General features: G+C 40.0%; 1 protein-coding gene across 7 annotated transcripts in view; it reads right to left on the minus strand.

Moving 5' to 3' along the window:
- Positions 1–26,652, minus strand: part of helz (helicase with zinc finger) — a 279,455-nt gene that overhangs the window by 174,521 nt on the left and 78,282 nt on the right. For all 7 annotated transcript variants that reach the window (XM_048554824.1, XM_048554822.1, XM_048554823.1 and 4 more), the window contains 4 exons: positions 23,412–23,610; positions 22,031–22,138; positions 16,676–16,976; positions 10,522–10,789 (listed from right to left, as the gene is read on the minus strand). In XM_048554824.1, the coding sequence (XP_048410781.1) occupies positions 10,522–10,789; positions 16,676–16,976; positions 22,031–22,138; positions 23,412–23,610 (876 nt within the window). The remainder of the gene's footprint in view (positions 1–10,521; positions 10,790–16,675; positions 16,977–22,030; positions 22,139–23,411; positions 23,611–26,652) is intronic.

Raw genomic sequence — 26,652 nt, forward strand, 5'->3', positions numbered from 1 at the left:
CTTAAAGAGAAAATATGGGGTGAAGATATCTAGAACAAATACAAAAAAAAAATGCCCAAGATAAACATTACCATCAAGAAACTTGTTTCCATCACAACTGATGGTGCACCACCTCAAAATTGTCACTTTTCTCAAATCAAGGAACACACTGTATAGTGAGCTTTCAGACAACGAGAGGTTGCTTAAATTCAGAATTCTTACAGGCGTAACATCAAAGTTGAGTGAGCTGAATTGTGGACACAGCACAGAGAATTGGCATGTGACGTGAGAATATTTAAGTTGAAACTGGTTCTGCATTCCTCCAAAATGTAAAAAATAAAACAGGAACAAAAACATTTGAAAAAGCAATCTTGTGGTTTAAAAATGTCAGAGACCACTGTCGCAAATGAAAAATTGACTCTTTAAGAATGAACTAGGACATACCCCAGAAAGCAGCTGATGCCCATTGGGAGCAATGTATTTAAAGATGCTTTACAAAATAAAGGAAGTTCGTTTAGAACAGAAGCAGACTTGAGTTTGCATTGAAATGTGAAAGACAAACAGTTGTGAAAGACAAACCAACACCTACTTCCTTCTTCGGTATATGTATGACTAGCAATATAACTGGGTAGTGAGCATGAATTTGGTAATGAATATTTCAGGCATGAAAATAATTAAGAATTTTCTTTGGGACAAAAGAAATGTTTCTGAAATGGTCAAGTCATACTATAGGCTGTCTACCAATGATGACTCACAAGTCTTCTGTTTCAGAACCTGAATCGTACAAATGGAAGAACTATAAAAAAGATGATTTATGGTAAACTTGAGGCATGGCCAATGCCTGTCTTGTTAAATTTATCAGTCAGCTAGTCCATGGAGGAACGTGTCATACATTTTGATACATTATACAAACCACTGAAAACAAATTCTGAAAATTCCCAAGTTTGTGCTTGTGGTCAGATTATCACATTATATGAAACTCTCACAGGCACATAGCCTTTTTGTTTTGGCAGATGCTCGATTTCATGGAAAATATTCTTTTCGAACAAACAACTGGTGCTCTAAATAATTTTGGGGGAGAAAAAAATATTTCTAGCCATCTCTCCAATTAGAAATTCTGCAGTGATACCGAGAATTGAGGACTCCATGATTACTGACATTCAAACGTTGGCAGGAGGCTAGTTGCAGGCATTTGAACAAAGATGGAGTTGCTGGAAGATGTTCTGAGGTAGGTCATACTTTTAATAGATTTGTGAATCAAGAGAAAATACTAGGTTAGGATGACAGCCGAAAGCAGCTGAATCCTAGAAATGCATGGGGATAATTAATAGGTTTTTTAGCTGAGAGGAATTCTCCAAAAACCAGGAATTGAATATTTAAACTAATGCACAATGCACACAGCTCCGATGTGGAGTATGATGAGAATGAATGGCACAAAAGAATGCTATTACCCGCTAAAAATTTAAGTCTTCATTACTAATGTATTCAACTGTAAATGTACAATATAGTGGCTGCAGCTCAAAGACGATGTCGGGTTGATTGGCTAAATATTAAACAATATGAATGCAATAACTGCTTTAGCTTTGAGGATGGTAACACACAAAGATCTTCTTAATAAGTGGTCCTCCCATGTCAAATCGCAGGAACGTATCATTTCATCAGCATCAATGTGGTTTTGAGTCACGTATTGTTAATGCCAATTAAGTTTTGATAAGAACAGCAATGATGAGTAACGATAAAAAGACATTTATTGCACTACTAAAGAGGCCACTTATTTTGCTGAAAAGTCCACGTAGTATCACTGATCTCTGGAGACAGGAGTGCCACTCACAAGAGGAGAATTACCTGGAAGGTGCATACCAGTTTGCCCCTTCATCAAAAACTGAAGCTACTGCTGCAGGATGTCTGAGTTATGGATCACGAGTATCAATTTTTATTAAAAACCAACATTTCAATGCAATATACATTTTGAATATTGGATGATGCCATCACACCAGATGTGAATGCTCCATTAGACAAGGAATAGGGTTGTAGCTATGGACCTAAACAAAGGGCAAAAGGATCAAAATATTTACATTATATTTTGAAGATATGGCTCCTGGGTTTAGCATGACTACAGTAATAAACAAGACGGCCGAACAAATAATAGTGGATAATGCTGTGGACAACTGAGTTGGCACAGACCTTGGAACACCATCAAAATCTCTAAACTACTGGAAGGGAAGTTACAAATAAGTTGAGGGGCATGTGGAAGAACATAAATATTGTTATGTCCACTGCTGCAGAAAGTTCATTTGGTGATGGTTTGCATGAAAGAAATTATGCAATCGTCGATGAAATGTTACACAAGGTATTTGCAGCTCAGCCAAATTACAAGATAAATACAGCACTGGCATGGAAGTACATGTCAAACATTTTTGCAGATGGCTTGGGGGATTAATATATGTCAAATGGCGCGCAACTATAATTCAAACTTGCATTCAATGCTTTATGATGTCCCTCAGGCCAGACAGGAACAAATACTCGTTCTACTTTCTTCGTCCACCTCAACACTCTAATGCTGGCAGGAAAGCATTTATCAGAGCTGAAGCATCAGCAAAAAATATCTGGAGAGCATTAAATATCAGATAGGAAGATGATGTTGCCACTCGATTACTAATGCAACATTCCAGCTGGTGAAAATAAAATTCAATAAAAATGCAAAACAAAAAACTAGTACAGGACAACCATATAATCACTGCTGATTATCATTAAACCCCATCTTGTTCACTACTATCCCTTGATTTGGAAATATGCCATCTTTACTTGGCCTGGCCTATATTTGACTCCACGCCCACAGCAATGTGGCTGATTCTTATTTTTCATTCTTAATTGCCCTCTAAAATGACCTAGCAAAGCACCCACTTGGATCAAACTGCTGCAAAGTTATAAAAAAGGAATTAAATGGAATAGACTATATGGCCTTGATCCAGAATTCTTAATGAAAAACACAGCCCTGTCAACCACACAAAATACTTCTAGCTCACATTGGGAGCGTTTTCCCACAGACTAGATAAGCAATAGCCTGAGAATCATAATGACAGAATGATACCTGACAGACAATGCCCAAGACACCAAACACTGGGTATGCCTCAGGACAGACCCCACCAGTAGAGTTGTAAGAAGTTTCACTGGGTGTTCTCAACATTGACTCTAGATCCCAAGAAATCTCATGGTATCAGGTAAAATATGGGCAAGGAAGCCTCTGGCCAATTATTACCAACAACACCCTTTTGTGCAGATGAATCAATACTCCTTCAAGTGAAGTTAGCACCAAAATTGGCAAGGGCAAAGAGTGTACACTGGATAGGGGTTTTCAAAGTCTATCACCCTAGAGTGGAACGGAGCAACACAGCTGGCCAAATCCTAAAGTGCATGGCTGTTTGCATATATACGGCAGAAACAACAAGAGCAAAAATCTATTTCAACTTATCCTCACCAATCTTCCTGCTGCAAATATGCTCATCCACGACAGTACTGGTAGGGCTGGAGAGGCAAAGTCCTATCTTAAAATTGAGCATACCCTCTACATGTTGTGAGGCACTACCATGCTCAATTGTACAGAATTTAAACAGATGTAGCAAATCAAAATCCAGGCAACCATCAGAGCACTGTGGGTCATTAGCAGTAGAATTATACTCAACCATAAATTATAAGCTCAGACCTCATCATATCCCCCACTCTACCACTCCTGTCAGGAGATCAACCCCAGCCCAAAGAACACAGGAGGGCATGCCAGCAGCAGCACCAGGCATTAATCTAGGGAAGCTACAACACAGGGCAGCTTGCATGTCAAAGCCGCATGCAATTGAGAGAACTCGGTGATCCCACAACCAACAGATCAGATATAAGCTCTGCAGTTCTGTCATATCAAATTGTAAATGGTGGTGGGCAATTCAACAACAGGGTGTAAATTCTCCACAAATATTTCCATCCTGAACAATGAGGGAATCCAGCACATCAGTGTAAAAAGATGCAAAAAGTAGCTCATCCATCACAGTGTCCGCTCAATGTAACCACATTACAGATGCCAGTCTCCAACCAATTCAATTCACTTCACATGATACGAAGAAATGGCTAAAGATACTCAAAACTGCAAAGGCTATGGGCCCTGACAACATTCTGGAAGCAATGCTATTCTAATACTGCTACATTATGGGCAGCCACTGACACGTGAAGAATTTCCAGGTTTGTCCTGCGTCCTAAAAGCAGGAAAAATTCAATCAAATTACCTTTCCATCAGAGTCACTCAGATCCTGACCTCATTATAGCTTGGTTAAAACAAGGACAAAGAGCTCTCCTCCCAATGGGAGGTGAGGTGAGAGCAAATGCCCTTGATATCAAATCTGCATTTGACAGAAGAAGCATCAAGGAGCTTGAGCAAAAACTGGAGCTGATGTGAAACAGGAGAAACCCTCCACTGGTCAGAGTCATACCAAGCCCAAAAGAAGACAGGTAAGGTTGTTGGAAATCAATCATCTCTGCCCTAGGACATCACTGCAGGACTCTCACAGGGTAGTGTTCTTGGCTCAACCATCTTCAGTAGCTTCATCACTGAGCTTCCCTCCATCATAAAGGTCAGAAGTGAGAATGTTCACTGATGATTGCCCAATGTTAAGCATTGTAAAGATCCTGAGATACTAAAGCAGTCCGTGGCTGTATACATCAAGAGCTGGACAACATTCAAGCATAAGTAGTTAAATGGCAAATAACACTTGCACTATTTGTGTTCCAGGGAATGACCGTTTCTAATAAGCAATGAATCCAGCCATCACTCTTTGACAGTAAGTGGCATTACCAGTACTGACCCCCTCACCATCAACACACTCATAGTTCAATTGGGCAGAAGCAGAATTGAATTCGTAACATAATGACCATGGCTTCAACAGTAGTTAAGGGGCTAGGAATATTAATGTGAGTAATCCACTTCATGAATGTGCAAGTGCATTGATATAAAAGCAGCTTTCCTGTTGAGTAGCCTGCTTCAGAGAGAGGTGTTTCTCCAGATTCAGTGGAGGCTGTGCAAGTTGAACAAATAGGTTTATGGACTGAATGGTGTTTCTCATGTGGTGCCTTTTGGCAAGGGGCTGTCCTTTTAAAGTAAGGTTGCGCAGATCTCTAATTAGATCCTGCAATGTTTTATTGGCCAATGAGGAAAACACATGAACACCTTTATGGCACATTTGATTTTACGTGGAGTGGTACTAATTCGTTCGAAAAGTATCATGACAATCACATTAGGGAGGAATTTTAAATTGGAAATCAGGGTCCTGGTGCTTGTGTATTTTGGCTTGAAGATGATGGAATCTAATATGACATCAGAAATCTTAACCTGGACAGTGTCAATCTCAACGGAACTGGTTGTGCTAGGTCCATACTAAAAAAGACGTAGCTGCCTCCAAAGACTAAGTGAAGCTGTTATGGAGTATCGGACCTCTCAGACAAAACTTCAAGAGAGTCAGCCGGCAGAAGTGAGTGGTGAGTGAGTGGTAGAAGAATGGCCATCGCTAAGGAAAAGGTGCTAAGGAAGCTCAAAAGTCTGAAAGTGGATTAATCCCCCAGACCAGGTGGATTACACCACAGAGATCTGGAGGAGTTAGCCGAGAAGGCTGTCAAGGCTTTGGAGGTAATCTTTCAGAAATCATTGGAGTCAATTAGGATCCCAGAGGACTGAAAAATGACAAATGCAACACCCCTACTTAAGGGGAGATGGAGACAGGAGACAGGAAACTATAGATTCGTACAAAAATATAGGTCCTGACCACTGTTGCTGGTAAGATTTGAGAGTTCATTATTAAGGATGAGATTGCAGAGAAGGTGCATGATAAAATAGAGCGGAGTCAGAGATGAAGAGGAATTTCTTCAGGTAGAAGATGGTGAATCTGTGGAACTCCATTGCCGCACAAGGCTGTGCAGGCCAAGTTATAGAATGTCTTTAACAGAGAGATAGATAGGTTTTTGATTAGTAAAGGGATCAAAGATTACAGAGAGAAGGCAGGAGAATGGGGTTGAGAAACAGATCAGACAATCGAACGGTAGAGCCAAATGCCCTAACCCCATTCCTGTATCTATGGCTGGTTTGCAAATGAGTCCAGATGCAACACTGATGAGTTAGAACTGAAATCTTGTGATAGTTAACTGGCGAATAGGTGAAAACTGTCACATCATTTGGAGAAAGTTGTTCAGTTGTGTGACAGCACATCCAGATATAAAAGAAAGGGTTAGGTTTGGGTCTAACTCTTAGCATGGCACAACTGGCACCACTCAGGTCTGAGATTCAAAATGTTGTAGGATCAAACTCTATTTCAGGATCATCTAAATGAGATTTTTGCTGCAGTACCATGCCGGAATGTTCAGGTGATTCTTATATTAAAATATGAGTTAAGTTTGGGTAGGAGCTCATGTTGCAGTGGTTATGCCCCTAAATTTGAAGTAGGAAACTGAGGCTCAAGTCCCACCTGTTCCAGAGGTGTGCAATAACAGGTTTGAACAGGTTGGTTAAGATATGCAAGACAAGTACATCTTGCTAAGCAGTTTAAAACATAAAGGGCTGGTTTTCCCCAGCAAGACAGAGTGGTTAGGAAGGGAGAGACCAGAAAGAAATCTTAATTGACAGATGAAACACAAATAAACAGTTGTGGGAGACAGATTCGCTCCTGCTTATTGTTTTGGTAAATTCATATCTAGCAATATAGCAAAGCAGACCAGAATAGTCATAGATCTCTCCTATGCCAATGTTGCTAGTTCTTCAGGAGAGCAAAACAATGTGAAACCAAATTTAAAAAGTGGATTCTTTCACTCTATGTGAATTTCTTATTTTTGCTTTTTCCTAATATTATTTTATTTTCTCTCTCTCTCTTGCCATGACATTGCCAAGCTTGATGAGCAATCTGTTCTTACATGACCACTGGAAAAGCAGACAGAACTTGCAATTAAAAAGAACCCTTATTCCAATCTTGGGATATTCTAAAATATCGTTGAGGAGAAGTCACTGTTTCAGAAGCAAATACAGCAGTCAATGCACTCAAGGTCACAAAGTAATTGAGAGACTGATTATGTATCAGCAGAATATGATTAAAGTAAAATTATTGATCAGGACCAAGAGAAGGGTCTAGGCTTGAAACGTCAGCTTTCCTGCTCCTTAGATACTACTTGGCCTACTGTGTTCATCCAGCTCCACACCTTGTTATCCGGGAGAGCTCTGCTCTTTTGTAAACACAGCTATAGAATCTCTTACATCTTCCTAAATAGGGCTATGGTTTAAGGCCTTCCTAAAGACACAACAGAAAACCATATTCATTACTATACTTTATCAGCCTAAATGACGTACATTAGTAGGCGACCAAGCAGTGCCAATAAATTGCACCATGCTGTAAGAAATTGCACAGTCACTATGAAGCAACAAGATATGGATTCACATTTTGTATTCTGATGCTAATTCTTCAAATCAAAGATCTGATAAAAATACAGACTTTTTTTTCTGTTATTTCTAGCCAAAAGTAAAATATCAAATAAAACTAAGGTTGATGTTTTCATTTAATTCATTCATCGTTGTGCTCCATTCTCTCAGATCTAACCCTGAACTTATCAAATCTGTCAGAAAGGGTAATGCTGTTGTCACCTGGTGCATTGGCCTCTACCTTGAAGAGGCTGAAAGCAATTAATAATTTTTAATTCACTCATGGGATGTGGGCATCGCTGGTTGATCTGCCCATCCCTACCCATTTTAATACATCATCTTGCACTCATGCTCACATTTCTGTCCTAGGCATGTTACAGTGCTGCAGAGAAGTTAATGCCAGCTAGGGGAAACAGTACCTCATTTCTTTTTAAGCAGTTACAGTCTTCTAGACTCAATGTTATGTTCAACATTTCAGACCATAAACTTGCCTTTTGTTCCAAAATGCCTGTGATCTCTGATCTCTTTCACCTGACAACCTATTTTCACAGTTCCTTCCACCACTCTTCTTCACACAAAACCCACCACTTTTCCAACTTGCTCAAGTTCCAAAAAAAAACTGGACTTGAAACATTATTTCTCCTGCTATAAAACTTTGTTACTATTGCTGAATTTGGAAAGTGTTCACGCATGCCAGGAATCAGCAAGGTCAGAAGCATATAGTGGAAACTAAAGGAAGGCACTTAAAAGACTGGAGGATCGTTGGCACAACATTCTGGAAAGAAAAATGTGTTGCATCATTCAGGCAGACAAAGTTTTAGACAGCATTAAACACTGTTTCCAGATTTCTGGGCTGGGCTGGGCTGGTTGGTGAGTAGCAGACCCATGTGGTGCAACACAGATCAACTCCAAATCACTGTCTGTGCCGAGTTACCTGATCTCTACCTTGGTCTCAGCGCTCTTGCTCCAAGTGGATGAAAGGGCTTAAAGAATAAAGACAAAAAAAATTTGGTTGAGATTGTTGTTCCTGTTCTAAACCCAGTGACCACTATCAAAATTGAGTACAGAGGCAAGAAATGCTCAACTCTGACACCTAAGTGACCAAATATTTTATTAACAATGAGACTCAGGTGAATATTTATCGGGTGAGGCACCAAGGAACTTTATACCCTTGGAACAATTAGCCAGCAAATCAATACCTGCAAAAAAAATGGAAAAAGAGAAACACTACCAAAGCTTATGAAGTTTGTTGTCAAGTAATTGAATATGCAACATAGCAAGTAACTGCATTAAATGGCCTGTCTAATCATTGATTTTTATTTTTATATCAACCTGTTTAGATGCGCTATGGCACACCTCTGGAATAGAGGAAGCTTGAATTGAGGCTTCCTGACTGAGATGTAGGGTCACTACAACAGGACCACAAGATCCTACTATATAATATGAAAGAGGAAAGCAGTCAATTTGATTTCTTCAAAAATCATTTATAATCTAAATTTAAATAAACTCAAATTTGTAGATCGACGTACAAACTTCGTGAAAAGTCTTTTCATGCAGTGTCAAAATAGGAAAATAGAACTTAATAAACAGAGCTGTCAAACTACAAGCCTATTTAAATATATCAATGGTGGATTTCTCGCTGTGGAAATTAAAACAAGCTCCAGTTTTAAAACAAAATTAGTGGCTGTTGCTCTCATGTGCAACTTTCGGCAGTTTGTCCACAAATAATTGAAAACAATGCAAGTAAAAGCAATGCTATATATGAGTTAGAGTGAATGAACCAGTTCTTCTATTCCTACAGCTAATAACTTAGAAAAGAGCTGGTCTACCAGCTTGAAAGTGTAAGTGAAACAACTCTAATATTTAAACAATCACTGTACCTGTTCTGTTTGTCAAACCAGGGTTCCCTCTAAATGTAGGCTGGCCCTACTCCTAAAAAAAAGTTAATTTATAGGATCTATGTGATAGTCTCACTGTACCCAACACTCAGATGACTGGTCTTGTGACAGAGGCCAAGTGCTCCACCTGGTGGAAGAATTGCTGTTACATTATGAAGAAAGACCATTCTGATATTATAAAATTTTAAACAAATTCTGAAAGAACATGAACAGATGAAAATATCAACTGATGATTCAATAGACAGTTCAAAACCTTTTTTTACAGCTGCCATGAACTGCTTCTAACGTCCACAATAAAACAGTTGTCAACTTATATTTGAGCATATGAAGAAGAAAGTCTCAGAATGAAAAACAGAATTAAAGAAGAGTGTCAATCACACTCCCACCAGCCCCTGCCCAGAAGCAAGTACGAAAGTCAACTACATCACTGTTATTGACACCCTGACTAAAATAACTGGCCATGAGAAATCAAACTAAACCTGGATCGAATTTCTGGTCTCTCTGGTTCAGTATCAAAACACACCTCATGCAAATAATCAAGTATCGTCATGGTTTTGAGGAAAAAAATTCAAAAACTATAGTGAGTTATATAGCACAGAAAGAGATCCTTCAGTCCAATTTGCCTGCGCTGACCAGACATCTTGAACTGATTTGCCAGCATTTGGCCCACATTCCTCTAAATCCTTCCTATTCAGGTACCCATCCAGACCCTTTAGGAGCTGTAATTCTTGTTTGTTAAATCCTTGTACAGGTGGATGCTTTAATAATATTTCAGCATAACTTCACTACGTGAACAGCTAAGTTCCAAGAAGGAATTAAATTAAAAACAATATCCTCCCAGTATGAAAATCAAGATCCTCCTCAACAACTGAAACATCCCTGAACAGGAGTTACTTAGCATCAGTGTCAAATCAGCTTTTAGAAGTAAAATGTAAAAAGAAAAGGTACTGATCAATTGTACAGTTGAGGAAAATGATCAAAGCCACTGCAACTGTTACTTCATAGCTGAAGTGTAGGTGCCTAAAAATAAAATAATTGGCAATAATTTGTTTCTGTAATACAGCAGGAGTTAAAGTTTAAATCCTTTGATTCCTGCATGTGCACAGGATCTGCTTAGCAAAAGTGAATTATTTGCAATACATCGATAGAGACAAAAGAAACAACACTGGTGAAACAATTAAATGTTATTTGTTACATTGTACTCACTTGCTGACTTCCTTATACTGTGCTATTTCTTCAATGTACAGTAAATCATGTAATCGAGACTGATAGTTAGATTTGGTCAATGATTTGTCAAGCACAGATTGTGTGAAGAGTTGATCTGCAGACAACGGAATCTGGTATCGGGTCAACAGACTTTTCTCCAAGTCAGTAGTTTCATTTGGCTCAAACTCTACAATTGTTTTACAAGTGGAATCCCATCGCTTAGCTGTAGTGAGGAGTTGCTGCCTTGCTTGCATCAGGTGCTCTAAATCTGTAAATTAAATTTACAATCAGTATTTGCTTTAACTAAAATCATTTCTACATCTCTATAATTCAACTTCTTCTTAGTCTCTGGGAACATGAGAAGGTAGATTAACAAACTCAAGAAGTACGAAGATTAAACCAGAGCAGTAGATGGTGACTTCCAGCAAGATTCAGTCAATACAGAGTCAGCTATCTACCAGCTTGGAGCAAGCTCAGTAATATCAATTTAAACAGGCAAAGCATCAACGACAAGCATTATAGTCAGTCAGGTTTACATTACAAGACAACTTACAGATCATTGTCTTTACTGCATTTTCATGACAAGGGAGTATACACTGTACTTCCTAGGGTCCTGAGTGACTTTGATGTGCATGTCTGTAGATTCTTAAAGGCAGTAATAAAGATGGTTAACATAGGCAGCACTGTGGTTAACACCGGTTAGCAGAGCACCAGGAACCCGGACTCTGATTCCAGCCTCAGAATGTCTGTATGGAATTTGCACGTTCTACCATTGTCTGCATGAGTTTCTGCCAGGTGCTCTCGTTCCCTCCCACAGTCCAAAGTGGTGCAAGTTAGGTGGATTGGCTATGATAAATTACCCCATTTTGACCAGGCATGTGTCGGCTAGGTGGATTAATCATAGCAAATGCAGGCTTAATGGAATAGGGTGGGTCCGGGCGGGATGCTTTTTAGAATGTTGGTGCAGACTCTATTGGCCAAATAGCCTCTATCTGCAAAGTAAGGATTTGATGATTCCATGACATATGGGTTACTTGCTTTTATTAGTCAAAGCTTGGATACAAGAGCAAAGAGGTTATGTTGGAGCTGGATACAATGTTAGTGAGGCTACAGCTGGAGTACAGTCTGCTGTTCTGGTTGCCACAGTCTTGAAAGGATGTGGTTGCAGAGGAGATTCACCAGGACGTTGTCTGGGTTGAAGCGATTCAGCTATGAAAAAAGACTATGTAGGCTGGGGTTAGTTTCCTTAGAGCAGAGGAGGCTGAGGGAGAACCTGATTTAGGTAGACAAAGTTATGAAGGGCATAGGTAGCATGGGTAGAGAAAAGTGTTTCTCCGTAGAAGAGAACAGAAGCGTAGTTTTAAGGTAAGGAGCATAAAGTTTAGAGAGGATCTCAGGAAATCTTTTTAGAAGGCGATGGACATCTAAAACTTACCGCCTAAAAGGGTGGTAAAGGCAGGAATCATCAAGACATTTAAGTCGCATTTAGTCGAACATCTGAAACGTCACATCATACAAGGCTACAGGCTGAGTGCTAGAAAATGGGATTGGAATAAATAGATGCTTGATGACTGGCACAGACACACGATGGGCTGAAGGGCTTTTTGAAATGTTGTAAAAAGCTGTATGACTCACTCACTTCCCTTTTAGGAACACTTGCTCGATTAGAAAGGACCAAGCTCCATCGCTTCCATCTATCAGCAGTCTGGTAGTTGGCTCAACATAATGATAATGGAGATGTTTACTCAACCAGAGCAATCAATCTCTATTTATAAATCTACATCAGACCCAGATATGTGGCCAGCAAAACCCCAGTGATGAAAAATTGGGATTCCCAGAAACACAACTGAAATATTCATACAAAGTTTGTGGTATATTTACCACATGCATAAAATTATCATTGTCAGGAATTTTTGTTTTGTGAAAGGAATGTAATTTGCATTTTAATGATCCAACACTGTCTGCTTCCATTGTGCTCCTTGGGAATCTGTTCTCTCGATCTACCTCTAGCTGTCAGAAATACATCCGGAGATTAGATCCAAATTTACCTTGCTAAAAAAAACAGGCCGCAGTTTTACAATAGATTCTATTGCTTTGGATAAGTTGAAACAAGTCACAATGCTCCATAGGATCAATTTCTATTCAAAGAAACAGCAATGATATAACTTTGTGGGCTCCTCTTCCAGTCACAGCAGTAATCATAGAACATAGAACAATACAGGGCAGAACAGGCCCTTTGGCCCTCGATGTTGCACCGACCTGTGAACGAATCTAAGCCCCTCCCCCTACACTATCCCATCATTATCCATATGCTTATCCAAGGACTGTTTAAATGCCCCTAATGTGGCTGAGTTAACTACATTGGCAGGCAACGCGTTCCATGCCCTTACCACTCTCTGAGTAAAGAACCTGCCTCTGACATCTGTCTTAAATCTATCACCCCTCAATTTGTAGCTATGCCCCCTCATACAAGCTGACGTTATCATCCTCGGAAAGAGAGTCTTGCTGTCCGCCCTATCTAATCCTCTGATCATCTTGTATGTCTCAATTAAAGCCCCTCTTAGCCTTCTTCACTCCAATGATAACAGACCCAAGTCCCTCAGCCTTTCTTCATAGGGCCTGCACTCCAGACCAGGCAACATCCAGGTAAAGCTCCTCTGCACCTTTTCCAATGCTACCACATCCTTTCTGTAATGGAGCATCTAGAACTGTACGCAATATTCCAAGTGAGGCTGCACCAGCGTTTTGTACAATTACAGCATGACATCACAGCTCTCGAACTCAATCCCTCTACCAATAAAACCTAACACACCATATGCCTTGTTAACAGCACTATCAACCTGGGTGGCAACTTTCGGGGATCTATGTACTTGGGCACCAAGAATCTTTCCAATGACCCGGTATTCTGCCTTCCTATTATTCTTCCCAAAGTGAATCACCTCACATTTATCTGCATTGACCTCCATTTACCACCTTTCAGCCCAATTCTGCAGTTTATCCAAGTCTCCCTGCAACCTGCAACATTCTTCAACACTGTCCACCACTCCACTGACTTTAGTGCCATCTGCAAACTTACTAATGCATTCACTTATGCCTGCTTCCAAGTCATTTTTAAAAATGACCAACGGCAGTGGTTCCAAAACAGATCCTTGAGGCACACCACTAGTAACCAGACTCCACGCTGAATATTTCCCATCAAGCATCACTCGTTGCCTTCTTACAGAAAGCCAGTTTCTAAACCAAACTGCTAAATCTCCCTCAATCCCATGCCTCCGCATTTTCTCCAATAGCCTACCATGTGGAACATTATCAAAGGCTTTACTGAAGTCCACGTACACCACATCAACTGCCCTACCGTCATCCACATGCTTGGTCACCTTCTCAAAAAACTCAATGAGGTTTGTGAGACACAACTGACCTAGACGAATCCATGTTGACTATCTCCAATCAAATTGTTGCTTGCTAGATGGTTATAAATCCTATCTCTTATAATATCACTCCTCACTGTTTGAAAGACCGAGTGAAATGGGCCTAGACTCTCTTGAGTACAGAACCAGTGACTTCTGAAAACGTGTTAAAATTTTGAGAAGGCTCAATGAAAGGTATATGCTGAGATGAGTTCATGTGCTGATGAGTTCAGAACAAGGTCTTAGTCAGTTAGGACTATGGGGAAGTGAAATTTGGAATTCTCTACCCTAGGCGATGGACTATATTTAAGGCTAATATCAAAATATTTTTGGAGTTTATATTTTCTCAGAATCAACAGAGATTGAGCTAGTAAATAGATCCCATTTTGCCTCTGCTCCAGGTACCATGTGGCTTTCACTAGCCTGTATTAAAGTTCTATTAATCATTTACTATTTTAATAGGGAAGAAGACGCTCAGGGATTGCAACAGAAAACTGTTAATCAGTATACCAGCTGTTTGACAGATCACTGGAGATCTATAAAGCAGTGAATCCATATTCTATAAAGCCTGGGATCAATGTCCAAACAAAAACATTGAGCATCAATATAAAAGAGGTGAACAAGGTATATCAAACTGTCACAAATTACAGTCAGTTCTCGATATTCTTCCTTTCCCAGCTCAAAGTCACTGGCCTCTTTCTTTATAATTGTCCAATATTTAATATAACATAACCTAGGGAACAATAAATCCATTTGCTAAGTGTAGCAACTACTGGAAATTTGCAGGTGTTCCCACCTGTTCTACTATCACATCATCTTAGTACTGTTTGTGGAAAGTGCAATGAACAAATTGGCTGTTGGATGTCTCACATTGGAACAATGACCAATTTCAAAAGTACATCATAAGCTGAGAAAGACAATACAAAAATGTAAATCCTTCTTGAACTTCCAAAAGATAGATTTATTTACATTTCGATGAATTAAGGCTAAAATTAAAGTCCTAAATTGGTTTATTCTGTAATTGCTGAAGGGAATGAATTGGAAAGATCTATAGTAATTCTTATTCCATTTCAACGTTATTTTGTGTCATTTCTGGTATTAGTACAATGGGACAGTGTTCCAGTGAGTGGACTAAACAATGATTTTGATGAATCCTTCTCTGAATTGACCACATTCATTAAAAGGGGAATAAAGATATAGGCTAACCTATGGGTCACATTCCTCATTCCACCAAGAACTGATATCCTTGGTGTCTTTTCCTCTTAGTGATCTGGAAGTTAGCTGTTCATCGCCAACTTTGTCCTGTTGAAAATGGTGATCAAACCTCTACCAACAAAGTCAACTACTGCAACATTAAAACATAGGCTCCATGCAATCAGACTAAGCCAATGCACAAATTAAAAGAGCCTCTCCAAGTTTTTCAGATATTTACAGTGTACCCCTGTAGGATTTCTGTCAATAGTTAGTTCATGAACTCCTCAGGTGATTTTTATTAATATGTGATCTAACTTTAATCTTAGTGGCTCCAATGAGTCTTTGTCACGTTGTTTAAATCCTCATGTACTTGTTAGTAATACTTCAATATAAAATCACAAGTCGTAATTTTCATGGCAGGATGACCAAAAATTTCAAGCTTCAACAAAAAAACTGCCTGTCCACTCTCATCAGTGCTTAAAATAACTGACTCAAACATCAATATTTCTTCTACTTTCTTTCCATCTTTCAAATCCTATCACATTTTAAAATCAGAGTTTTGGTCAGCTTGGCACTTGTATCAAGTCTGGATAAAAGATACTTTGGACCTCTCACCCAGAGTACTTGAGAGATGCAACGTGTTGACACAGTTGAGTATACAAGAATATCTGAAGGATAGAAATCAGACAGTAAAATAAATGGATATTTCCAGTTTCTTAAGATAGTTGATATCATATCCCGAGAATTTTAGAGTCCCTTTCATTCCTTATGAGCACTGACAAGTAATACATGGGGAAATGAAATCACATCTAACACAGACTGCTGGCTTCTTGGACACTACAGGAACAGAAAGTGAATGTTGATGCTGATGTTTGGCCATCAACTAAACGAATGCTGGAGCAAGCTCAAGGGACATACTGTTATCACACAAGTGGGATCCATCAAATATTCAACCAACTTGGCAATGACAACATATCTAAATTTTTATGTAATGAAAAGCCACAGCTGCTTAGAAGGGACTATTATTTCATTTTGGAACATAGGAACAGGAGTAGGTCATTTCAGCCTTCAAGCCTATTTGTCATTCACTGAGATCGCGGCTCATTTGTGAAATCTGAATCCAAAAATACTTGCTCAAATCTCAATTTAAAATCAACAGTTGATTTGGCATCAATTTGCACTTGCACAAGAGAGCTCCCAATTTTGAGCATCCTTGGCACATATCAGTATCCCCTAATTTCAATTCTGATCAATCTGGCCTTCATTTCTACGTGATGCCCCAATTCAAAAGTTTCACAATTATAGCTTATGAGGGGGAAATTGTTAGAATTTCTAATCACTGATTTTTCTCTAATGTTTGTTTACCTTATTAACTACTGACATCCTTTCCATCTTTAATTAACATTCTTAGACAGACTTCCTTGAACATGGCACAAATAAAACTGACAGAGAGACTTCTAGGCTTTTAAGATTGTTCAATAAGTCACAGCATTTCCAATACAAAGTGAACAGTAAGCAATCTATGCACACAGCAAAAATGATCAAATACAGACCTTCTATTGATGCAGCATCCACCATAATCCTTTGCATCAAGACTGGCTCAGACCCAAAGTCAAAAACTACAGTTTGACGAAATGTTCCAAATATTTCTGTATTGAATTGTACACTGACTCTATATATACAATGGTCCATTCCATTCTGAGTCATCTTCCCGCCTCCAAGCCATTCCTGACAGTTCTCAGGTACGTCCTGTACCACCTGGGTGTTGAGATCACCAATAGAAACAGTCATAATGGAAAAATGGGGACGATGAGCATCGTAGAGCAAGGCTATTCGATACAGCAAACGTGCAGGCTGAGGAGGGAAAAGAAAATTGACCCAACATTAATTCCAAAAGTAGCACTGTATACCTCACCTCAATTTATCAATGGGTCTATCTTTACTATCTCCTTTAAAGTTCCTGTATCATCTTTCTCAGCACTTCCAAACTAGCTAATGACAAGATACGTTACAACAGCATTAGGATCTCAATTTCTAACTGGATTCACTAGTTCCATTTCTGGATACCTGAATACAAAAAATCAATCACAAAAATGAAAAGATGGGGCCACAAAATAAATACTGGATAGGTCTATCCCACTGAGACAGGGAAGGGATGGTAAGGTGAAGGAACCTTGGATGATAAGACATGTGGAACATCTAGTCAAGAGGAAGAAGGAAGCTCACTTAAGGTTGAGGAAGCAAGAATCAGACAGGGCTCTACAAGGCTACCAGGTAGCCAGGAAGGCAGTGTAGAAAGGACTTAGGAGAGCTAGAAGAGGGTATGAAAAAGCTTTGGCAGGTAGGATTAACAAAAACCACAAGGCATTCTATACTTATGGAGAGGAACAGGAGGATGGCCAGAGTGAGGATAGGGTCAATTCTGGATAGCAGAGGGAACTTGTGCGCGGACTCGGAGGAGGTAGGGGAGGCCCTTAATAAATATCTGGCTTCAGTATTCACCAGTGAGAGGGACCTTGACTTTTGTGAGGACAGCATGAAACAAGCTGATATGCTTGAGCTGATATGAGTAAGGACGACGTGCTAGAAACTTTGAAAAACATGAGGACAGACAAGTCCTCTGGGGCAGACAGTATTTACCCAATGTTACTACAGGAAGCTAGGGAAGAGATTGCTGCTTTAGTGATGATCTTTGCGTCTTCAGTGTCCACTGGAGTAGTACCAGATGCTTGGAGAGTGGAAAATGTTATTCCCTTGTTCAAGAAAGGGAATAGGGCTAATCCTGGCAATTACTGACCAGTCAGTCTTGTTTCTATGGTGGGCAAATTATTGGAGAGGATTCTGGGATACTGTACTCAGGATTATTTGGAAAAGCATAGTTTGATTGGAAATAGTCAGCATGGCTTTGAGGGGGGCAGGTCATGCTTCACAAGCCATATTGAATTCTTTGACGAGTGACAAAACACATCGATGAAGGCAGAGCAGTGGATGTGGTGTACATAGATTTTAGCAAAGCATTTGATAAAGCTCCCCATAGTAGGCTCATTCAGAAAGTAAGGAGGTATGGGATTCAGGGAAATTTAGCTATCTGGATACAGAATTGGCTGTCCAGTAGAAGAGAGAGGGTGATAGCAGATTGGAAAGTATTCAGCCTGGAGCTCGGTGATCGCTGGTAACCTGCAGGGATCCATTCTGGAACCTCTGGTCTTTGTGATCTTTACAAATGACTCAGATGAGGTGGTGGAAGGGTGGGAAAGTAAGTTTGCCGATGACATGAAGGTTGGAAGAGATGTGGGTAGAGTGAAGGGCTGCTGTAGGTTGCAATGGAATATTGACAGGATGCAGAGCTGGGCAAAGAAGTGGCAGGTGGGATTCAACCCAGAAAAGTGCGAAGTGATTCATTTTGCAAGGTCAAACTTGAATGCAGAATACAGGGTTAATGGGAGGATTCTCGGCAATGTGGGGGAAGAGAGGGATCCTGGGGTCCGCATCCATAGATCCCCCAAAGTTACTACCCAAGTTGATAGGGTTGTTAAGGTGGTGTATGGTGTGTTGGCTTTCATTGGCAGGGGGCTTGCATTTAAGCGCCGTGAGATTATGCTGCAGTTCTATAAAACCCTGGTTTGACCATACTTGGGAATACTGTGTTCAGTTCTAGTTGCATCATTATAGGAAGGATGTAGAAGCTTTAGAGAGGGTGCAGAGGAGATTTAACTGAATTCTGCCAGGATTGGAGTGCAGGTCTTATGAGGAAAGGTTGAGGGAGCTAGGACTTTTCTCATTGCAGCGAAGAAGGATGAGAAGTGACTTCATAGAGGTGTAGAAAATGATGAAAGGCGTAGGTAGGGTAGATAGCCAGAGACGTTTTCCCCAGGGCGAAAATTACAATTACGAGGGGGCATAATTTTAAAAGAGATTGGAGGAAGGTGTGGGGGGGATGTCAGAGGTAGGTTCTTTACACAGAGAGAGGTGGGTGCAGGTAATGCACTGCCAGTGGTGGTCGTGGGGTCAGATACATTAGGGACATTTAAGTGACTCTTGGATAGGCATGTGGATGATAGTAAAATGTAGGGTATACAGGGTGGCTTGATCTTAGTAGGATAATAGGTTGACACAACATTGTGGGCCGAAGGGCCTGTACTGTGCTGCACTGTTCTATGTTCTACTTTAAACTAAGACAAGAAGTTAGTGCATTCAAAAGGGTTACAAGACCCATTGGAACATCCCAGCCCAAATGGTTGTGGATGTGCCATTGCTGAATACATAGGAGCATGGGAATGACAGATTTTATTTGGTCTGTCAAATTATCTAGGGATATGGGGAGGAGATAGGAAAGTAGAATTCAAGCCCAAGAACTAATATGAGGTGAAATTTCTTCAGTCAGGTGGTGAATCAGTGGAATGAATTGCCACAGAAGGATGCAGAGGCCAAGTCACTGAATGCCTTTAAAACAGATAGATAAGTTTTTGATTAGTAAGCAAACCAAAGGTCACAGGGAGAAAGCAGGAGAATGGAGTTGAGAAAGATATCAGCCCATAACTGAATAGCAGAACAGAACTGATAGGCCAAATGGCTAATTCTGCTCTTATATCTTGTGGTCTAAGATCAACTATGACTCCTCCTTCTAATTGCATTCTCAATTTCCTCAGGGGGCTGTTCTGAGCCCAGTCATCTCCAGCTGCTTTAGCAGCCTAACCTCTGCCATCATGTCTGGAATCAGACTTGTTACTAATAGATCCATAATTTGAATTCTTTTCTCCAATGCATTAGTCTGGTGCTCTGAATTATTAGTCTGGTGACATTGGTGACTATGCCACAGTTTCCCCTTGGCTTAGACTGTGCTTTAGAATTATTAAATTGCCATACAAAACCAAATCATTCGCAGTCATTACTGCACACAGGGGAATTGCCAGTGAAATGCCAGTTCCTTGGTCAAAGACTACAAAGTAATTCAATGGTTTGCCTTATACATGTATTGCTGTCTAACATTATTGCTAGCCACATTTCTTCTAATTATACACAACATTTTACATGGCTATTGCAATAACTGAAAATATCTGGACACTTCCATACATTATAACTATACAAAAGCTATATAGCTGTAATAGCTATACAAAATCCTGGTTCAGCCACATCTAGAGTATTGTGTCCAGTTCTGGTCACCTCATTACAGGTAAGATGTGGAAGTGTTGGAAAAGGTGCAGAGGAGATTTACCAAGATGACGCCTGGAATGGAGGGTGTCTTAAGAGGCAAGGTTGAGAAGGCTCAGGCTTTTCTCTTTAGAAGGATAAGAGGTGACTTGATAGAGATGTACAAAATGATTAGAGGTATAGATAGAGTGGAGAGTCAGAGACATTTTCCTAGGGTGAAGGTACGTAATACAAGGGGCCCAAGTTGTAAACTGAGTGGAGATAGATATAGTGGAGATGTCAGAGGTAGGTTCTTTACTCAGAGTGCTAGGGGCGTGGAATGCACTTCCAAACAGGGTAGTGGAGTCAGACTCATTAGGGGCATTTAAGCAGCAATAAGATAGGCATATGGATGACAGTATAAGGTAGGGGTGGAGGTTAAATGGACCTCAGGTTTAGGGTAAAAGTTTGACACACATCGTGAGCCGAAGTGCTGTACAGTTCTATGTTCTATAAAATAAAGCCAATAATGATTTTACTAATCTAGTCTAAGCATTCCTCAATTTTAAAAAAATCTAATTTCCATGCATTAGTTTCTGAAACGGTTTGTGAGCTAGTTCAGTACTTAAACCCTTGTTTATTATTTATAGAACTGAGTATTGTGGTGGGTACTGTGAAAAACTAAGATATAGTTTAATTTTTGGAGAAGGATTTTTATCTGTTATGAAATCATTCAAATGAATAACAAGTGAAAACACTGGATCAAAGCAGTGAAAAGTAAGAAAGAATTAACAACTCAAGTTGACAGCATTAGACTGAGCGATGTAACTGAGGGGGAACCTGCCAATGTTAAGACAATAATTTAGAGTTTGAAGTTTTGAATAAGCTCAGGCTGTGATTTAAGAATGCGCTCATCAGATTTCACCAAGTGGCGTGCCATTTTGTTTACCGCATCCAAAAGGGAAATTTATGTACCAATGTGCAATTAGAATAAACTGAGCGAGGGACAAGGAAACAATTACAGGAATAATTCAGGGAAACTAGAATTTCAAATAACATAAAAATGAATACCCCATATAGCCCCCTCAAGCCTGCTTCGCTATTCAAGAAGATCACAACTGAGCCAAGGAAAGGTGCAAGTAACATCCACACATTATTAAGCGGTATAAACCAGGTGACACAAAATATGACCAATGTTAATTAGGCCGCTAGATTAAAAAATTTAAAATTCACGCTGCTGAAACGTATAACTATAGGAAGTTAGAAACTATTCACTCATACAGTAATAAAAGTTTTGAATAAACTATCTATAGTACTGAAGTCACACGTATTACAGAGAGGGCTCAAATTGCAATTGGACACACGCCAAGTAAAATGAACCACCAGCAGGAAGTTTATGCTGCAAAATATACTGTGAATAAAAGTGATAATTCACGGAAATTTATGTATTTCTTGACAAATTAAATATCGACAAGTTTAAAGTAGGACAACTCCAAAGCACAGGGGTTAAAATGCTTGAAGAAATTACACAAAGCTTCCTATTTAACCCACATAACTTAGACTTCGAAATCCTAATCAGTTTGATCCTAATCAGTTTGACACGTGTGAATGTGAACTGACAGTGCTGTTACTCTCCTTCGTGATCCAGAAATTCCCGGTAAAAATGCACGGAGAGATAGATTCAGTACTGGCTGAGGTTGCATTTGAGTGTAACACATGAAAAGCTTCCAAATATCGTATTAAACCAACAAACATCAAAGCGAATCTGTAATACTTACCTTACAATGGAGTATAAAAGTCCATGCTTGACTAGATTTCTTGGTTGTCACCGTTATTGACAATTCTGGGCTATGTTCCACTGTCACTCCATCCACAGACTCACTAAGCTTGAAAAACACAAAACAAATCCACCTTAGCAAAGTCAATATGTTTAAAAGGATACACAAATCAAATGAACTTCAATTAGTAGATTTTTTTCCCCTGTTTCCAAAGGTTGAATGAATGTAATGTTACCTTAATTTCTCTCAGAATTTTCTAAAAATCCACAATTAATCATCCAAAAATAATTGTTTTTGTGGAATTTGTTTTGTTGCAAATTCAGCTTCCCTTTGTCTAAAAATATCAACACATGGTGATGTACAATTGGATACATTCAGCCTTTGGTACTTCAAACAAATATGTATTCATTATTAGCAAATATTCACAGCATATCAACAGGTAATTAAAATGTGGAGAGTGACACAACCTTATGATCCTCAGATTAACATTTATCTCTCAACTGTGACAATCTGTGCCTTTAAGAGGGATTTGTTCTGTCCTGGTTCTCTTGAAAAGGAATGCAGTAAAGCTCATGCCAAGGTGTCAGCTCCATGGAAAGCAGAGTAAATAGCTTTGGTTTTTTTTTAGAAAGACAGACAAAAGAAGCATGAGTGGGTGGAGTCAGGATCACAGAGACCCAGGGATTAAATTTTGCTTTCGGTTGTTGAAGTTGGGGTTTTGGAGTTGAAGCTGCTAGATACAGCTCTATATCTCAAGTTTGAGTGCTGTCTCCCCTGCTGGAGTCATTCTGTCAGAGTTCCTTCTCCTGATCTGGAGGAGACTGGAAGTGAGGGAAATCTGTTTGGCTGAATTTGCCTTTGCCACAGGTGGGTTATGGGATGTTGCTATATTGGAACAGCTGATCAATAATAGTTAAATAACAAATTATTTTGTTAAGTATTTCCATAGAGTTAGAGTTATGCTAATTCTTCTTTGTTTGTATTTTAATTATGATTTAAGAATAAAGTGTGTTATACTTAAAGCCTACTTGTTTGAGCAATCAAATCACATCTGGAATGCAGCACCTTACACCTGCCTTTAAATGCCATAAAAGTTAGGATCTTGGCTATCTCCTTGATATGTTTTGAGGGTGTTTGGTCTGGTCCATGACACAAGTAACATCACCAAACAAAATTAACTGGCAATCTAGCACAATGATATTTGGCACAGCCTGCTCTGCACAAACTATCAAGTTTGCCTCCAAATCAACAACGACTGACTACATTGAAAAATCATGAATTTGTTGTGAATTAAGTAAAGATAGGACACTAAAATGTGAAAGACATGCGAAGCAATTTTCTTCCCTCTCAGCTGACATGCCAAATTAAGTGATTTACATACCACTTTTTCTGGAGATAAAGAATTCATCCATTTTTCAATTAATGATTCCATATAGTTCCCAATAGACTGTTTATTTTCTTTTTGCTGTTTCAAACGCATCAGCCGCGAAGAGTAGCGTTTCTGCCATTCAGTCAACTCCTTCTGAGAGTGTGCAGATGTACACTGAGCGCCATATCTACATATTTTCTGCTCTATGAACCTGAAACAAACAAAAATACATTATTTAACCTTTACAGGAGACATCACATCTCCAATTTTAAGGTTTTATAATTTGTCATTTGTCAGCTTCCTGATTTAACAACTAAAACAATAAGGCACAGTTGTTGCAAATCATTTGCTGGAACTTGACATTGTTTAGTTTTATTCATGTGGCTGGGAATTGCTTGCCATTCGATGCCAAGGTTGCCAATTCATTCAAATGGCTTCAGCTGATACAGTATGAGTGAGTCGAATGCCAACTACACTTAATATACCAAGCCAGAAGTTCAGTGTATCACAGATGCTCTAACTTAAATGGATCTAATCACAATTTCAGCTGCTCATGTTATACTTTGGGGCCAGTGGACACTTCTTGCCTGGTCTGTCCTCAAATGGCCAAGGATGACCCAGATCTTATGTGCAATTTCACCACATGGTCAGTTACTAGGTTGCAAGAGGTGGCATTTTCAGGGCATGCACTGTGTTTCAGTGGGCACCACAGGATTTCAGACACAGATCAAAGTTGCTGGAAAAGCTCAGTAGGTCTGGCCGCATTTGTGAAGGAAGAAACAGAGTTAACGTTTCAGCTCTGGCGACCCTTCCTCAGTTCAGACATCTAGCACACCCAAGCCAGGTTGTGCAGTACTTTGCTGTTGGGTAGACCAGAGTGACTGAAGCAGGTTCCATACAAGATTCATTCTTGTCTTGGACTTTGGCTTAGGTGTTCTGAACAAATTGTCAGTCTGCCAATATATGACCAAGAGTGATGCCCAGGTATATGTGGTGTTATGTTGTTGTTGAGGAATTAATCATAGACTAATACTGATGTGCTTCCTTGGCCGTCCAGTTGTTCAGGAGGAATGTTAAAACAACACTACTGGCAATATTCAGTTGAAGCCTCCATCTTCTGAAATAGACTTTAAGATCTTCAGTGAATATTTTCTCAACATCCGAAAGTCCTTAAGCCTGTATGGCTGGGCCAAGTCAGCAGTATGAGAGAAGAAAGTCATGTTGAGGTTGTACAGGCAATGGTGAGGTCTCTCCGGGAGTACTGCGTCCAGTTCTGGTTACCCAGTTTTAGGAAGAATACTACTAAGTTGTTCAGAAGAGATTTACCAGGATCTTACCAAGTATGGAAGGTCTGACTTATATGGAAGGTTGGACAGACCGGGACATTTTTCCACTGGAGCAGAGAAGGTTGAAAGGTGACCTTATAGAGGTTTATAAAATTATGAGGGGTATAGACAGTGTTAATGGTAGGTGCTTCTTCCCTAGGATTGGGGATTTTAGGGTGAGAAGAGGGAGATTTAAACAAGACATGGGGAATACTTTTACACACAGGCTGGTTCCCATGTGGAATGAGCTTCCTGAGGAAGTCGCAAATGTAGGTAGTTACAACATTAGCTAAGTGTATGAATAGGGGAGGTTTGGGGTGATATGGCCCAGGAGCACGCATAAAGGACTATTTTCATTTGGGATTATGTTTAGCATGGAATAGTTGGACTGAAGGGTCTTATTTTCATGCTGTATGGCTCTATAACAGCCATGGGTTTGCCAGAGTAATGTTACAAGTATTCATGGTGAAGACGGTAAGTGTGAGGACTGAATCCCACAGGAACTTGTGTTTGGCCATGTATGCATGGCTGATTTGATCTTGATGGTGCACACAGGACTGTTGATTGTTGATCCGAGATTTGATTAGTTTTAGGGTTTTCACGCAGATGATTTTGAAAAGGTTCAGTAGTAAACCTATGGGCTACTGGGTCATAGGAACAGGATAAGAAAAGCTGCCTGCTTGTTTGGGCAGGTGGGAGGTGAAGAATGGTGCTTATATTATAGAACATAGAACATTACAGCACAGTACAGGCCCTTCGGCCCTCGATGTTGTGCCGACCTGTCATACCGATCTCAAGCCCATCGAACCTACACTATTCCATGTACGTCCATATGCTTGCCCAATGACGACTTAAACGTACCTGAAGTTGGCGAAACTACTACCATTGCAGGCAAAGCATTCCATTCCCCTACTACTCTCTGAGTAAAGAAACTACCTCTGACATCTGTCCTATATCTTTCACCCCTCCATTTAAAGCTATGCCCCCTCGTGCCCACCATCACAATCCTAGGAAAAAGGCTCTCCCTATCCACCCTATCTAACTCTGATTATTTTATATGTTTCAATTAAGTCACCTGTCAATCTTTTTCTCTCTAATGAAAACAGCCTCAAGTCCCTCAGCCTTTCCTCGTAAGACCTTCCCTCCATACCAGGCAACATCCGAGTAAATCTCCTCTGCACCCTTTCCAAAGCTTCCACATCCTTCTTATAATGCCGTGACCAGAACTGTACACAATACTCCAAGTGCGGCCGCACCAGAGTTTTGTACAGCTTCACCATAACCTCCTGGTTCCGGAACTCGATCCCTCTATTAATAAAAGCTAAAACACTGTACGCCTTCTTAACAGCCCTGTCAACCTGGGTGGCAACTTTCAAGGATCTGTGTACATGGACACCGAGATCTCTCTGCTCATCTACACTGTTAAGAATCTTACCATTAGCCCTGTATTTTGCCTTCTGGTTACTCCTACCAAAGTGCATCACCTCACACTTGTCTGCATTAAACTCCATTTGCCACCTCTCAGCCCAGCTCTGCAGCTTATCTGTGTCTCTCTGCAACCTACAGCATCCTTCGTCACTATCCACAACTCCACCGACCTTAGTGTCGTCTGCAAATTTACTAACCCATCGTTCTACGCCCTCATCCAGGTCATTTATAAAAATGACAAACAGCAGTGGACCCAACACCAACCCTTGCGGTACACATCACTAGTAACTGGTCTCCCGGATGAAAATTTCCCATCAACTACCACCCTCTGTCTTCTTTCAGCAAGCCAATTTCCGATCCAAACTGCAATATCTCCCACAATTCCATTCCTCCGCATTTTGTACAATTACCTTGAGGATAGCAAGAACTGCAGATGCTGGAGTCAGAGACAACAGTGTGGAGTTGGAGGAACACAGCAGACCAGGCAGCAGAGGAGCAGG

This window comes from Stegostoma tigrinum, chromosome 22 (genome assembly GCF_030684315.1).
Source record: "Stegostoma tigrinum isolate sSteTig4 chromosome 22, sSteTig4.hap1, whole genome shotgun sequence".
NCBI lineage: Eukaryota > Metazoa > Chordata > Chondrichthyes > Orectolobiformes > Stegostomatidae > Stegostoma > Stegostoma tigrinum.